General features: G+C 31.1%; 1 protein-coding gene across 13 annotated transcripts; it reads right to left on the bottom strand.

Moving 5' to 3' along the window:
* Nucleotides 1–2470: 2470 nt before the first annotated feature.
* LOC143223803 (nonsense-mediated mRNA decay factor SMG5-like) lies at nt 2471–16383 on the bottom strand. Of its 13 annotated transcripts, none has more exons than XM_076452248.1 (8): nt 15959–16334; nt 12342–12480; nt 9455–9601; nt 8446–8511; nt 8011–8167; nt 6432–6522; nt 5400–5513; nt 2471–2997 (listed from the first exon to the last, which is right to left on the bottom strand). In XM_076452248.1, exons 1-8 carry the CDS (start codon nt 16057–16059, stop codon nt 2889–2891), a joined length of 924 nt encoding a protein of 307 aa, XP_076308363.1. In that variant the 5' UTR covers nt 16060–16334; the 3' UTR covers nt 2471–2888. The 13 variants fall into 13 exon arrangements, 12 of the variants coding, with proteins under 12 accessions (XP_076308363.1, XP_076308364.1, XP_076308373.1 ...); XM_076452249.1 differs by having other exon boundaries at nt 5400–5501; XM_076452258.1 differs by having other exon boundaries at nt 5400–5481.
* Between the last annotated feature and the right edge of the window lie 598 nt (nt 16384–16981).

The following is a 16981-nucleotide window of genomic DNA, read 5'->3' as shown; positions in this document are numbered from 1 at the left end:
GATGGAGTTGTGGACAGCAATTTCCGAGCCTCAGAATAACTAATGTTATGTGTCGTTTTCAAACGCTGCACCTCTTTTTCCTCCAACCATTTTGGGCAAGAATGAAAGTAAGAGGAGTGAGAACCATTGCAGTTTATGCAATGTGGGTTCATGTCACAGTCATAGGCATCGTGGTCCTTGCCTCCACAACGAGCACATGTCAGGGAACCACAACAAGATGTCTTTGAGTGGCCGAATCTCTGAAATTGGAAACATCGAAGAGGGTTTGGTACGTATGGCCGAACCCTGCAAATGAGATAACCTGTCTTGATGGTGGTAGGTGCACGTGGTGAAGTAAATGTTAAACGAGGGTATTTGTTGGCAGTGTAACTCCATCTTTGCGAGTGGAGATGCGCCTCACTGCAGAAACTCCTTGAGTGGAGAGACCAGCGAGAATCTCTGACTCGGGAACGTTCTTCAAATCCCTTTCAACAATAACTCCTCGTGAAGAATTCAAGGTAGCATGGGGTGTAACCTCAATAGGTATATCCCCAATTGACTTTGAATTCAAGAGGAGTTCACTGTGTTGGGATGTGGATGTTTCAACCAATATGTCACCAGGTCGAAGTTTCTTTACTGACTTTGGAGATCCAGCAAGTCCCTCTAGTCCCTTTTGAATAAAAAAAGAGGACATTTGCCCTAAATGTTTTTCCGAAAGAGAATGTAATATAAGAAAATGAGGTACGTGTGTTACTGATGTTGAAGATTGCTGTTCTGAGTATTCAAGGCGTGTACGCTTACCCACTGACTGTTTTTTTACAATTTTATTTAACTTTTTTAGAGGATCCATAGGAAAAAGAAAAAAATTCGGTATCCACTGACCCCACCCACCATGGAGCCCTACAAGGAGACGCACTACAAAGTCACGCAAGGACAATGCAGCAACGCCAGGGTTTCGTGAGCACTATACCCAAACACCAGCATCAGGCACAATGTCCACAACACCCGTTGAGAACTTCCAACACTGGTACTTGGTTGACTCTAGCCCAAGTGGACCAGCCGATTGACCCAAGGGAAGCCACCCAAAGGCTGCCAGTCTACAGGAATTCGAGGCCAAAGTGGTGTGTTAAGGTTGGACCCCTCAACCACCAGGATCCTCTCCTCCCCTTCACGGGTCGCCACGCACGGCAAACACGTGGGTGGATGTTTAGATCCCAGAGAAGGTAACCAGATAGAAAAGAACCTTCCCTGGGAGGTCCCCTCACCACGTACAGGAATCCACACCGAGGGGACAGTCAAGAGACTGACAGTCCTTCTTAGATAAAATTATAGATCTTAAGTACAGAGCACTTATTAGCTCCCCAAGAGGTGGAAAAGAGGATGCAAAGCATATTCAATACTGTTGTAATTTGTCTTTAAGCTAATTAATATGTGGAATAAAAGTCAGCTTACTGTCAAGAAGAAGTCCTAAGAACTTGATTTCAGCTATCAAAGGGATTTGTGCACCTTCCAGATGGAATTGGAAGTGTGTAAACCATATTGGTAACAAAAATGTATGTAGCTGCTTTTAATTAATCTTATTCACATGAGCTCGGTCAAATAAACCAAGTTTGTAACCATTTTATACTCATTATCATTTCCATACTATTACTATTTACCATATAAAATAGTTTGTAACCATTTTATACTCATTATCATTTCCATACTATACTATTTACCATATAAAATAGTTTGTAGCAATTTTATACTCATTATCAATTCCATACTATTACTATTTACCATATAAAATAGTTTGTAACCATTTTATACTCATTATCATTTCCATACTATTACTATTTACCATATAAAATAGTTTGTAACCATTTTATACTCATTATCAATTCCATACTATTACTATTTACCATATAAAATAGTTTGTAACCATTTTATACTCATTATCATTTCCATACTATTACTATTTACCATATAAAATAGTTTGTAGCAATTTTATACTCATTATCATTTCCATACTATTACTATTTACCATATAAAATAGTTTGTAACCATTTTATACTCATTATCAATTCCATACTATTACTATTTACCATATAAAATAGTTTGTAGCAATTTTATACTCATTATCATTTCCATACTATTACTTTTAATATTTTAGTATTTTCACACAATTTGGCAGTAAACATTACAAGACCTCTGTATATAAAAAATACATATTTTTAATGAGGTACTTGTTAATAAAGGTTTGCCTCTGAATTTATTAAGTAGTTTTATTAACTAGTCCAAGTGCAAAGTGACTTTCATGTTAAAATTAAAAATACTTTTATTCATTTGACAATTTACTAATTTATGTAATCTCTAAAAACCTTTTCAATAATTATAAAATTTACTTTTCAGTACCCTATATACAAAGTTGACCTAAATTATCTTTTCATTTTTCATTCTCAAGCAACTTCACATGTAACATCAAACTACATTTATACTAAAACAGTAGACATTTGTTTTTACTTAAATTTTATTGCCCTTTGAACTGCCTCCAACTAATAATCCCATCACATACAAGTAGTAAGTTACTTGGAAACTCAAAGCTTAAATTACCATATGAAATTACATAACAGAAAGAAAAATCTTGTGAAGAATGTCTATTATTGTTTCTCTTTATCTTACCTCATCTAACTTGGTAATTGTTATTATATGATGTACATCAGAAAATAAAGAAAAATTACATGGATGAATTACACATCTCCAATAATTATCATAATTTTTCCGGCTTTCTAACTATGTGATAAGAGCCTCAAAATCCAGCTGAGCTTGTTGATGTGATGCCAGTGAGAACAAATGTGAAACTAAAAATGGAAACAGACAATGTACAAAATTACGTCATTTTATAGATTACAGCTTTGGCTTTCCATTCATTATAAATAATATGGTATAAAATATCCAAGTGAACTATTGGCAATTTGTGTAAGACAGGATATGACAGATGGGTGTTGCAAGGTGGTTCTGATTTTCTGGTTTATGGCTCTGTAAATAAGTAACAAGAAAGTTATGAAAATTATGTTTTGCCTAAGTAATATCTATATCATAATGAGTAATTTATGTTAAATTTTGTACTTTTCAGAGAGTTGATAAATAAATCAGAGAAGAAGAAAAACCTGAAAAGCAAGTATCACATTCTCATATCAAAAGAAACTGGGCATTTTAAAAAAAATCCTTGTAAAGTTAAGAACTTAAAGTTTATAAAATATTAATTAAATTTTGATGCCAACTTTATTCATACATAATAACTACATAGTTTAATTAAATCTTGAATGTAACTCTAAAAAATCATGATGTTCACAGTTTGACCTGATTGTGGCAAGTGTTGATCAATACATAAAGTAAGAAATAAATGAAATAAACAAAATCTACGGTAGAAATGAATAAGAAAGCTAAAACGTTAGAGTAAAGGCCTCATATTTACTAAAGTTAAACACATTTTTTTGTGTGCACATATTACTATAATGTTAAAAAAGATTTCATGTGTACTATAAAACCAGTGTAGTATATGCTGCAGCAATATCCAACCCAGTAAAAAATTGTTTTCTTATATTAACCACAAAATATACAGTTTCTATGTCACATGGTATTTACTTCCTGAAAAATGTCTGAAATGTCACAGAAAAACAGAACAGAATAAATTCATTATTTAAATATGTTACTTTGTTATCTTTTACCAAACTAGGCACCTTGTGTATGTATAAATGTAAATAAATTCAGTATCAAAACATGAAGAATGAAAAAATGTTAAAGGCAAAGGCAGTTATTATGAGTTATTGTTTATTTTTATTTTTCTGTGATTACAATAAATATAGATAATTTGGTTTTTGATATTCATAAATATCAATGATCTTAATAACAAATTAAAATCAAATTTTGAAATTCCAATTTGAAAGGAACAGCATTTTACTTATAATAGACAGAAATATCCTTCACTTAAAAGCACTTCATTCACAGCTTATTTGTGTGAAAAAGTTACTGTATTTTGAAAATACTAATATAACACATAACAATAACTTAAACTGCCTTGTTACAAACCAGAAATTCTCACCTCAGTATCCAGGAGTTATTTACGACATCCATTCAAAACTAAGACTACTACAGAATTTGTTTATTGTGGTAGCTCAATGAATACCAAGTTACTAAAGTATGATACCTGTACTCAATTAAAAATACCTTATACATATTTTGAGTCATTGTTTAAATGAAAATGACATTTAGCATAGGATTTCTACTTGCAATAATAATTATAACTTAAGCAAAGTTATACGTCTCTTCTGTCTCATGCATCCCAGTTTGCACTGAAAATCAGTTATCTACACCAAAGTTCACTATTTTAAAATCAATATAAATTTCTGAAGAAAGATGAATTACCTTTACCAATACTGAAAGCAGTTCTGAGGTAAAACTTCTACAGTAAGAGTAGAATGATAAACACCACACATATTTAACCTTCTGTTTGTCACTAGTAATACTCTGTACCTAGTAAAACATACACAAAAACAATTTCTCAGAATTAAAGGAACAGTTTTTTGTTTTGTTTTTTATTCAGCCCAAAATTGTCAAGTTTGCATATTCAAATTTCTCCGTAGAAAAAACAGAATCCAACGTGTTAAAAATGAAAGGCAAAGATCATTGAGACCAAACAGATTATAAACGGATTTAATAAATATTTTTGTTTAACCTCTCTTCATGTAAAATGCACACAAGTGGCTTCAATAAATAACCAACAGCTAAATTTGAAAAAAAAAAAAAAAAAAATTCCAAAAGTCACTGATAAACCTATGAAAGGATGGCAATAGTTGTTAAGGAACTTTGAAAAATGATTCCTGTGTTGTAGTCCTGATATTACAGGGATGTGCTCAGGTATTCATTGCATTAATTTTCAGAGGTTTAGTTCAAAATAACAATAAAGTTAGAGAAAAAAGTTTTCACATTGATTTGGCAATGCTATACAAAATGTAATAAACTGGTAATTTTTGTGACATAGCTTATAAAAATATATTTATCAAATGGTACTTCTTTTCTAACTATTATTATTAATAGGCAAGCAATAATAATAATAATAATCACAATACAGTGTCAAAGAGAAGTATCCCATTTTGTAATACATCAGATGTTAAGATGAAATTCCAACCAACAAATTCTGGGATGGACTGCACTTTGTAAAACTTGTGTATCTGTTGTTGTTATTGGCAGTAACATAAAACATTTGAGTACCACTATAACAAAGTATATTCTGTAAAGACGCAAACCTTATCTTTGTTTTGACCAAAAACTTATTTAGCCTATTCTTTAAGACTTTTCTATTTATGACTGTTATGATTGTATCAAAAGTGTCTATTTTAAGCCAAACTTATCTCATTTAATAAAACTGCACTACTGGCTGTGGTCTTGTCTTCAAAATTCTTGCCACTGGTCTTAGTTTAAACATTCTCGGCCTTGACACCAACACTTGTAAGCTCTGGTCTTCAATCCAAGATTGGTTACTTGAAATTACTCTTTTTTTTAATGAGGTTTTGAAAATATCCTAAACCTAATTATCATTACACTTATACATAGAAACAAACTCAACAATATTAGTACCTTTTATACTATCAAACCAATTCAAAACAATGTTTCCAATTTATTTATTATTATATATTTATATACAGAAATAAACAAAGAGGTAGTGTAACCCTAGTTAGATGTTTATAAATGATATGATGGCAAGTAATAACTAAGTCAAAAATATTTGCCTCACAACAATCATTTCCCAGATGAAAATATTAAGAAATAGCAGTAATAGTTTTATTGAATTTAATTTTTTTTTGAAAGATGAAAATTATTACAAGGTGACAAACGGAGTGTGACTTCTGAAAGATAAAGAATGTTTTTAACTATGCCTAGAATTTTGAAATAACAAGTGCAAGTATAAGAATAGAGATAATTTCCAATTCGTGATGTAGGGCATTATTTTTTTTTTTACAAGTTGGAAAGAATATTTTCAATTTTCAAGATTGGGAATAAAAACATAGATGAAACTTGCACAGAAAAATTGAAAAAAACAAACAAATAATAATAATAATAACCGATGACAAATTATACTTCCAAACCAAAAAGAGTATGGTAACGGGTTAGTGTTTAAAATCAAACTACACAATGAGCTACCAATCAGTGCTGCGCTCATCACAGGTATTAAAACATGGTTTTTAACATTATAAACTATGAATTATTTAACCAAAATAATGGAGGTTACAGAATCAAAGTATTTTTCCAACACAATACACGTATATTACATGTTAGTTTTTAATTTTTTTTAACTGAATATAAAAATTTATGGTTGGATAAATATTATACTTTTGCAGACATTTTCTTGTATTCCAACACAACATTTTTACTTGTAGGTTATTCAGTAAAAACTAAAAAACGTTACTCACCTAGTTCCATGCCTCAGTTCATTTTTCAGCCATCTAATTGCTTCTCTTGCTCCCACACTTTCTTTCTGACGTTCATCAAGACTAGCTGTCACTAATAACAAGTAAGGAAATAAAGAAGTAGTTATAATAAAATCACATTCAAACTATCATGTCTTACATTTGCCAAACACACAAAAAAAGCACTTATAATTAGGAGAAAAAAAATACTTAATCAATATTGAACTCTGAATTATTGTTTCAAGTCATACAATGGTGTTCAGTGCACATCATAACTTTTACTAAGTTACAGTTAAAATGCAATTAAACAACTTTATTGTCAATGCACGTGAAAATGTTTGGCATCAATACATAATTTACAATTCAAGTTTCAATTAGTTTAAAAAGGATATATTTATGTCAATTTTTAATCTTTATTTCTACATGTCACACAATACCTTTTAGCTCTGAATTATTTGTTTTAAGCTTTCTTTCTTCCCTTTAAGTGTTACGATATTCCATAATTAGATACTCTGATAACAGATACTAACAGGCCAGAAATTAAAATAAGAATGTCTGATCTCTTTCTAAATTATTTATTTACTCATGCTTTCTTGTTAACATTACATATTTATGACCAATAAAAAAGCCATTCTATGACCTACGTGACTGTAATGTCTTTGTTTCATTTTAGTAAAAGGATATCAGTATTCCACTAGGTAATGAAATGTTTTAAACCTTTTCATAAGTAGGTAAGTTAGAAAGAAAGATAAGTATGAGTAATTCTGGTTTACTCTTTGAACTTTATTTCCAAAATGAGTATTTGAAAATTATACAATTATTTTTGGGACAACCAACTTAGGTTCGATGAAGATCAGCTTCCAAGATCAAAAAGGTTTCAATCCTGAAGTGTTGAATTTTTTCTTTAACATGTTATTTTTTTTTATAGATGTGTAAACTTTAACCAAAAAGTCCTAAAATGTACAAATTAAAAATTTAATAGGTTAGATTAAAAAAAAAGGTAAATGGGAATTTTGTTGCCTTGAGGAATGCACAAAGAATATATGTTGTTAGATAATAGGTGACGTATCCTAATTGTTTTTAAAATAAAATCCCTGCACTTTGTTACTATAGATTATAATGAAGCATGAATAAAAGAGAAACAAAACAACAAAATTAAAAACAGAAGTACACTGTTACAAGCTTGTTGCCATTTAGGATAAATAATTGTAATTTTCTGCTGAAATCTGCAGTCATCCTAAAAAGAAGGAAAGGATAATTAAGATATCATGTTTTGTTGTGTTGGTTACAAGGCCAGTCAAACAGAGAGCACCAATATAGTGTTAAAAATTGAGAAAATAGCAGATGAAATACAAATTTGTATTAAAAACTTTCAACACACATTTAGAAGGTTCTAGAAGTAATTATAGTGGAACAACCTCTCTGAGTAAGAAGGGAATAACACAATTTTCTATGTTTGACTTTCATATTGTGCTCTCAGCACTCTTGACTCAACAAGAGTATCTATAACCTTCAGTTTTATTTATTAATTACGAAGCAAAAACTAATAGTAGAAGTAAACTGTGCTACTGAATGTACTTACCAACAGATGGCACAACAATAACAAATCTCTTGAATAATCTCAGCTGCTTTAACAATGCCAAATGTTGACAGAAGGAGCTAATGTCAGGAACCAGATAAGAGGAAAGTTGGGGAAATCCTCCTCCTTTCACTTTAGATTCCAAATCATTCACTTCAGCCTAGATCCACATACCCATATCAGTGAAATATTAGACATATGAATCAAAAAAATATTACTGATATGTTTCATCATTTAAAAAATTTGTATACTAAAGGAAAATTCACTAACATTAAAATATTAGTCAAGTAGAATTTGCAAACAAGAACAAAAAATATATAAAAAATAAATTGACATCATAAACTGATATGCTTTATACAACATAAGACAGTTAACATATATTTATATTTCTAATAATACTATAGAGTCATGACAATATATTTTTCACAACATTCCTACCTTCAACCACAGATGAGCCATGTTCCACATCATCTGTTTTCTTTGACCTACAGGTTGCTCAACTCCCTGAGAAATATAATTAATTCAAAAGATTAACACTAAAAAATACTCTTGAAAACAACAAATACCTGAATAAAATTTAACAGGTTAAATAAAAACAAAGTAATTTATTCTGCTTGTTAAAACCCAGGCACTAAACTAAACAAGTCTCATCTTTGCCTAGAAACTATACACACACACACATACATTTATATATATACATATATATCATTTAGTAATTAGTGCAAGGTTTCTTCTTGTGTAATGACATAAAACAGAAGTATGAAATTAATTCAATACTTCTCTAAAGTTAATAAAAAATTCACAATTCAGTTTTGGAATAATGGTGCATACAAGTCAGACAAAACTTCCAGTGTTAGTTTTCTTTCTCCAAAACTCTTCTGTTGTTTATGGTTTCATCAGGAAGTTTCAAACAAATATTCACTTACTCTTTAACTGTCTTATCATAATATTTACACATTTCTTCAGTCGGCATCAAATTCAAATTTTTGGTTTATCATTAATGCTTATAACAGAAACAGAAAAAAAAAAAGAGAAGTGTACAAAGAAACAGTTATGAAAAAGAGATGGACACCAGTAACTAGTCAATAACACAATAACATTTAGAGATGGACACCAGTAACTAGTCAATAACACAATAACATTTAGAGATGGACACCAGTAACTAGTCAATAACACAATAACATTTAGAGATGGACACCAGTAACTAGTCAATAACACAATAACATTTAGAGATGGACACCAGTAACTAGTCAATAACACAATAACATTTAGAGATGGACACCAGTAACTAGTCAATAACACAGTAACTAGTAATAATACAATAACATTTAGAGATGGACACCAGTAACTACATGGACACCAGTAACTAGTCAATAACACAATAACATTTAGAGATGGACACCAGTAACAGTTATAACTACAATAACACAATAACATTTAGACTTACAGCCTCAGTACTTACAGCTCCACTGAAACTTTTTTCTGTGCTACTTGCAGTAAAGCATTCTTTTTCAGAGTTAAAATTGACTCCTGTCTTTGGGAGCCTAGCTAATAACTGGCCAAAATTGTGAAGACACTGTATGCAGAGAAAAACCTAGTAACACCACAAGCAAAAAAACAAATGTTTATGTGTGCATTTTAGCTCATACACTTGTGTGAGAAAATCAAATCTAGATTAACACAAAATTCAACTTAACACTTTTGAACAATCTCATTAATATTGTGTACATTAATTTATAAACTTTTTTTTCCCTCAAAAAGTCTACATATTAGTGGTATAATATGATATTCCAGAATACATATCCACTGATATCTAACAGGTAAATAAACATTAATTATTACAACACACAAAATGATTGTAAAAAAGTTAAGAGAACTAATGAAAGCTGGAGAGCAAAAAAAAAAAAATAAACACAAGCATTTTATCTAAACTGGCCAGTTTCAGTGTTCTCATGACAAAAGTTTGGATACTGAAGTAACAAAAGTAACTATGTTTACACAGAATGAAGGCAGTAACAACATATATATGACATTGTTCAGTTACAATGAATGTTCCAGTGTTATATCCCACAATCTTACATCACTCTCGTTACACAAATTAAATAGACATAAACCACTAGCATATAATGACTTGTAGAAGCCTTTATGCAATCACTAAACTTGAGTACAACGTGTAATTCAGGAAAACAACAACAAAGAAACAGAGCCAAACAACTATAAGTTATTACAGAGAGACTGTTGTAATATATCACTTTTACAGGGTTAGTTGTAAGCTTACAGCCTTCCACACATCCCACTTAAGCTACTTACCTGAAGAACATCTGCAGAAAAATGTTGAAACATTTGCCTGAACAAAAGTACGTTGTTATTTCTAAGTTATGGAAGGATGAAATGTGAGTTGTGACAGGGGTAAGTGCACTAAATTATTTGTACAAAAACTTAAGTTTTATCATCCAATAAAGTTTTAATTTACTACACAGTAACATAATAATTATTTATAATATAAAGATCAACCATGTAATACAAAAAAAGCTACATATTCAACTGTTTCTAGATGAAATAACAACTGGTTAGTCAGAATTCCACATATAGAACTTCTTTTAAAAATTCCAAATAACTACAACAAAAAAAACTAAGCAGAGATAAATATTTATATTGTAGAAGGTTATTATGTCAAAATCTGATAGTTTTCTTCTTTTACTAGATTACTTCTTTTGCATATTCAGAGTTTTTATTATTATATGTAAGCAAATAAATCATGTAATTTAATTTGACTTAAATCAACAATTACTAACTTCTTCTTTCAAACTAAGTCCATAGGATGTATCAAATTCCAACTGAAGGTGAAAATTCTCAAGTGGGGCTAGCCCACGTAGGGTAAAGTCCTCTGGCAAAGGCTGTGTTTGTTTCCATTCTGGTCCATTCCAGACAAAACCTTGAACACTTGGAGGACTAGCATCGGAAAATACCAAGCATTAAACTTACAGCAACTTAAAGCAGTCCAGTAAGTTCACAACAACTACCAGGTGTTGCTCTGTCTGTCTATATATATGTAGTAATATTATACTTTTGCTAATTCTTTCACATCAAAGACCTTGCTATCCACCCCCAAACATTTTCAATGGGGTTCAGTTTGAGCAAACACGCTGGATGGTCCAAAAGAATCACGTTATTCACCATGAAACAGTCCTTTGTGCTGTGGGCATTGTGGATTGCAGTATTGTTCTTGTGAAAGATCCAGTCATTTTCACAAAAGTAAGGGCCTTCAGTCAATAAGGATGCTCTCTCCAACATGCCAATGTAACCAGCTGCTGTTTGATGCCCTGTATAATACTGGAAGGAGAAAGTACCCCAGGATATCCTTATCGTGCTAGTAACGTTGGAAGCCATCTGGACCATCCAGGTTAAATTTTTTCTCATCAGAGAACAAAACCTTCTTCCACTTTTCTAGGTCCCATGTTTGGTGCTTCTCAGCAAAGTTTAACTGAGCTGTTTCATGGTGTGGAAGGAGGCATGGCCTTTGAAGACGCTTACAGTTTTCAAAGCCTTTCTCTCACAGATGCCATCTTATTGTTCTTGATCTACATTCTGCATCAACACTACTCAACACCGGTGAAATTTTCATGGCCCAACCACTTGAAATTCTCGTTCCATATCTTTCAGGATCTTTTAAGAAATTTGCAACATTGAGACCTTGCTTTTGCAGCTCAACAATTCTGCCAAGTTCAAACTCTGTCAACTTTTTTAGCCTTTGCTAGGTTTTTACCCAATGTAACACAGGAGATGTCAGTGGGAGATGTTGACAACACTAATGCTTGAACACAAATGACTAAATTTCATTACGTGTTTACCGATTAACGCTTCGTTTCTGTATGGTCTTAAACTTTTGACCAGCTAGTATTTAGGCTAATTTCATAGTGTTCACATTTTACCCATTAAATGCTAAAAAGTATTTATTTTTATTTTCCCTTTTCTTATTTTCATCTTTCGAAGCTCGACTCAAATAAGTGGTTGAGTCTAACAATGCAAAATGCATATTTTTTCATGTTCACTGGCTTTAAGGTTTTGGCCAGCAGAGCATTTCAAAAGTTTAATTCCATATAAAAATTACCATACGATATCAAATGATCAAATAGCAATTAGTCATACATATTAATATAAATCAAATGCTAGAACAAATTGGTTATTTAAAGCAAAAATAGTGATATCATATATGAAGACCACAGTTTAAAATAAAAATATACTTGTAGTAAGATAATAACACTCCAGAAAAAAATTACAATTTAACATAAATATACCAGAATTTAAACAAACAAAGAAACAGCTTTAATCACCTCTCCATAAGTTACAATAATGTCACTGTTGATGATTTGCCAATCAGCAACAACTTTGATACCCGGCAAAAGTCCTTCTTGGTTGATGATTTTAATGACTTCAACTACTGAGGGTGTCAATTCCTGTTCCACTAGAGACCTATATTTAGGATGATATTACTGAAAAAAGATATTTTGGTGTTGACTATATCCAAAGACTGACAAAAACATTCATCACATTAAAATATTATACAAAACAAAAATGTTTAAAACTGAAATACCAGACACTTATTTTTATCAATCTGAGCATAAAATAACACTATGTAACAAAATTTTTACTTTTAATGCTAATACAATCAAGTCCATTTTGTAGAACTGCCTTATTACTAGTCAAATTTTCTTCTAGTCTTCCATTGCAGTCAACAGCAGTGCTCGTGACACTCTCAACACTAAGTCCACTGTGCTCACAGTAGTCACTCAACTCTTCTTCTTCGACTCCATGCTCAGTTATACTACCACTGGTGCAACTAGCTGTGTCACTGCTGTTCTTCTAAGTCTGACTCAGAATGACCTGAATCATTGTTTTCATAACACACAGAAATTAGTTAGCAATTGATAATGACAAATTTTTTGTTGTACGTTTATTCGACCAAACACATGAACTGGTTTGAAATGATTAAAAAAGGCCACTGATTTTATACTTTACATAGAACATGAATGATAAGAACTTGGAGGTCATAAACAGCACAAGTACGTCGTATACCATACACCTAAATATATCAAAATAATATCAGGATTTCCTAAAGCCTTTTGAGATGCTGACCCCTTTAGAAATTTATAAAGCAGTCACTGATTCTCAAATTCTTAGAACATAAATTAGAAGTGAAACTTCAAAATATAATCAACTTTTATGATGCAATCATTAGGAAACATAAAATGTGAAAAAGAATGAGGTTTTCTCTAAAAGTTGCCTGATGAATATCAGACTGTAGGGTTCAGAGTTTGAGTCCCTGAAGTTTCTAACATTAAACCTATTTCTCTGTCTCTTCAGAAGTCCAACCATTTACATGACTAATTGCAGTTTTAACAACATACAAACTTGGAGAGTCATACAGTGCATAGGCCAACTTTAGTACAGGAGTTATTTCTGTCCTCCTATCAACACTTAAGTCCTTATTCACCCCTTTACAGTCTCACCAAACCAAGGGGATCAATATCAACCATTCTGGGAAACCCTAATTTTCATGATAAAGAATTTTGACAGACATTTGAAAAATTACAAAGTTTTATATTTAAATATCCATAACAAAGAGATAAATGAAAAATATAAAGTTATTACTGAAATAAACCTCAAAAATGTGACAAGAAAAAACAAAGAAATAATAATATCTGATCGATTAGAAGTCATAAAAAATGAAGAAGATAAATTGGAACTATTTTAAACTGTTCTGGTCATCGTTATGATGAAGTCCAAAACTTGATAAATACCATTAATAACTTTAATCCAACATGAGGTTGTTTGACATAATCTATTGCAAAACATAAATTATTTTCAAAGTAAAAAAGTCTCTGTCATAAAGAACGTAATAATATTGAACAATTTTATACAGAAATAATACAATCTGTTAGACACTTTAAAATATATACTTACAATATTTAAAAATACCATGCAATGCATCTGAGATAAATAATAATGATACGATAAAATCTGTGTCACTAAAGTTACTAATGACCAGACAATATTTTTTATAGTAAAGATGTATTTTATACAAACAAAATTGAAAATTACCAATCCTGAAATTCTTTTAAAATAAAAATATCATATTAACATTATTGTGAGATATCTAACCAGTCACAAGTTGAAATGGTGAAATGTATTAAAATCTTGAAGAATATTTATCTGGGAAATGTAATGTGACATCGTGGTTATCTTATCGTTAAGTTTCCACAAAGCTTTGTTAGCATTTAATCACCATGTTGTACAGCATAACTGTCACAGTTTTACATTTTTTAACCCTAAGGGTGTTTTACCATTTCACTATGAATAATTTACAATTATAATATTTTAAGTACTTCTGGATATGAAATTTCATTATCTTGACTTCCAAATCACTTTTATAGTATTTAGTGCAAACTACAGACAAATACCCAAATTCAAACCTACAGCTTCATATAATTACATTTTCATGTTTACAAAATACAATTTCATGAAAGTTCTTAAATGGTGTCACATCTGTGCTAAAGCACAAACATTTAAACCTAATGGCTCAGAAGAGCTAATTTGACAAATTATAAACTGTGCCCAAGTACAACTGGTCACAGTGATGACCCTGTAAATATTTTCTGAAAACTGTGAAAACAGAACAGCTACATTTGTACAGATAGTTTGTGCTTTATTGACACAGTTTTGCAAGCCTGATAAAAGATATGAATATTCAATCATAATGAAAATAAATACATTTTTATTGAAATTTTTTGTATACCTTCTTCAGTAATTAATACTTTTCAAATTTTCTGGCTCTTTCTGTTACAAAGATTTATTCATAACCTACCATCATGAACTTTAACAAAGGTATCACCACCAAAGTGGTCAGAGTAGTTAAAAATATGTTTGCTAACCATATTCTTAGACTTGACCAATCTATCTTCACAAAATAACACGTTGTTTTACTATTCTTTGATTGTTTGTTTAAACAGAGTATTTGTGATGAAACTTAGTTGAATGGACAATAACTGCTGTAAAATCACAAGTGTAGAGGATGACATTTTGAAGTCTTCCACTTGAAGACGAGAGGTGGAAGACTTTCCAAATGTTATCATCTACACTTGTTTTTCTCCAACAGGCATTTGCCATCTATTCATGTAAGTTTCATCAAGTTATTTTACTTGTGTTATTTACATACAATAAACCTAACAAAATAAATAAGGATTTGAATCAAAATAATATATTGGTGTTACCTTCACTACCCTCCTAAATTTAACTAATGTCTGGTCGTATGAGAAACTTTTCATAGCTTTCAAACAGATATAATTTAATACAAAAAAACACCTTTTAACAATGAGAAACACACCTAAAGAAACTAAAAATAAAAGTATCAGATCTCTAGTTTAGTTTTATGTTTACTAAACTTTTCACAAGATTCCTCTGTTCATCTCTGAGGACCTCTGCTTAAATATTTTACTTGCTTCACACTGATGGAAACAGTTTATAATATGCTCCATCTAATGGCATTCAAACCTTATTTGTAGCTATATTCTTTATGCTTTTCTTCATTGTAGTTCAGACTACATGCTGTGACATTATAAAAGGGTGGAATTGAAAAACTGTAATAATAAAAATAAGGAAAGAAACATAAAATGTTTAATTATGTATTTAAAGTATGATAGTTTATTTATCTATAAACCAATGTTTTGGGATGGAATGAAAATTTGAAAATAATTTAAAGTTGCACCATTTACAAGAGATTCCCCTCAAAGCTGTATGCAAACAAGTGTTTACATTTTTTAAATTTTCATTCCAATTTTTATTTAAAAAATGTTACAAAATGATAAAATAACCAATTCTAAAGTATTTTTGAGGTAGAAAATGTTGAATTAGAGTTTTCTATGATAACTATATTGGGTAAAAATCTTTTTACCTTTTACTAATTGAACTGGCGTGTGTGTTTTTCTCATAGCAAAGCCACATTGGGCTATCTGCTGAGTCCACCGAGGGGAATTGAATCACTAATTTTAACATTGTAAATCTGTAGAGTTACCGCTGTACCAGCGAGGCACTACAGAACTGGTAGTTATCTACTTTTATTTCATGTAGTAGTTAAATTAAAATAAAAAAATGTTAACACCTTCACTTAATTCTGAATCTTCCTGTCTTCCTGGTCGCAAATCGAGAAATTTCGGATTCATTACTCGAGTACGTTAACTACTAGACCACGCTCGGCCCAAAGTTGTATGTACTTTTATTGCACGGATAAAATCACTTGTCTCACTTGGTGGCGCTGTTTTCTCTTTCGTTCGCTACGTGAGTTCCTTTTCCCATCAGTTTCTACAGTTGACAGAGATCAAGAAAAATGAAATATTTGTTGAGTTATATTTGTTCATTATAACTAAAATTAACAAGAAATCGAAGTTTATTTTTCTTGGCATTTTTACGTACCAAAATGACATTTGCGGAAATTAATATTTAATTTTTATTACCTGAAATTTGATTAACAAAACAAAAATCGCTTGGAAAACTTTTCTTGTTTTTAAGCAAAAAAGCCATGTTAAAATTTTCTTTGAGTTTTTGTTTGTTTTATAGTAAAGCCAGTTACATCACTCCGTCTACCGTATTCTCCGTAAAAGATTTAACTCCCTATTTGCCCCCAGTGGCTTAGCGGTAGGTCTGCGGACTTACAACCCTAAAAACCGGGTTTCGATACCCGTGGTGGGCAGAGCACAGATAGCCCAGGGTGTAGCTTTGTGCTTAATTCAAAACAACAATAACAATTCCCTGTTTTAACTTTTGTAAATCAGTATGGTTACTGTTGCCCGCAGGAGGAACTCTCAGAAAACGAGAAAACAAAGCTATTATTTCTTTTTCTTTATACCGTGAGATGGCACTATCATCGACTTTATTTGTGGTTTTGTATTTTCTTCTTTAAGTTTCCGAGAAATTTATC

The sequence above is a fragment of the Tachypleus tridentatus genome, chromosome 8 (assembly GCF_004210375.1).
Source record: "Tachypleus tridentatus isolate NWPU-2018 chromosome 8, ASM421037v1, whole genome shotgun sequence".
NCBI lineage: Eukaryota > Metazoa > Arthropoda > Merostomata > Xiphosura > Limulidae > Tachypleus > Tachypleus tridentatus.
Note: the sequence above shows the minus strand (reverse complement) of the source record. Positions and strands in the feature narration are given on the sequence as shown.

What these genes read in the sequence shown, in the direction of transcription:
- LOC143223803 (XM_076452248.1), bottom strand. Translation starts at nt 16,059, where the DNA reads ATGTTAAAATTAGTGATTCAATTCCCCTCGGTGGACTCAGCAGATAGC. An exon ending in TGGCTCATCTGTGGTTGAAG is followed by an intron (nt 8,168 to 8,445) that starts GTAGGAATGTTG and finishes ATGTGGATCTAG; the next exon opens with GCTGAAGTGAATGATTTGGA. An exon ending in GAACTGAGGCATGGAACTAG is followed by an intron (nt 5,514 to 6,431) that starts GTGAGTAACGTT and finishes ATTAAAAAAAAG; the next exon opens with AGTAATTTCAAGTAACCAAT.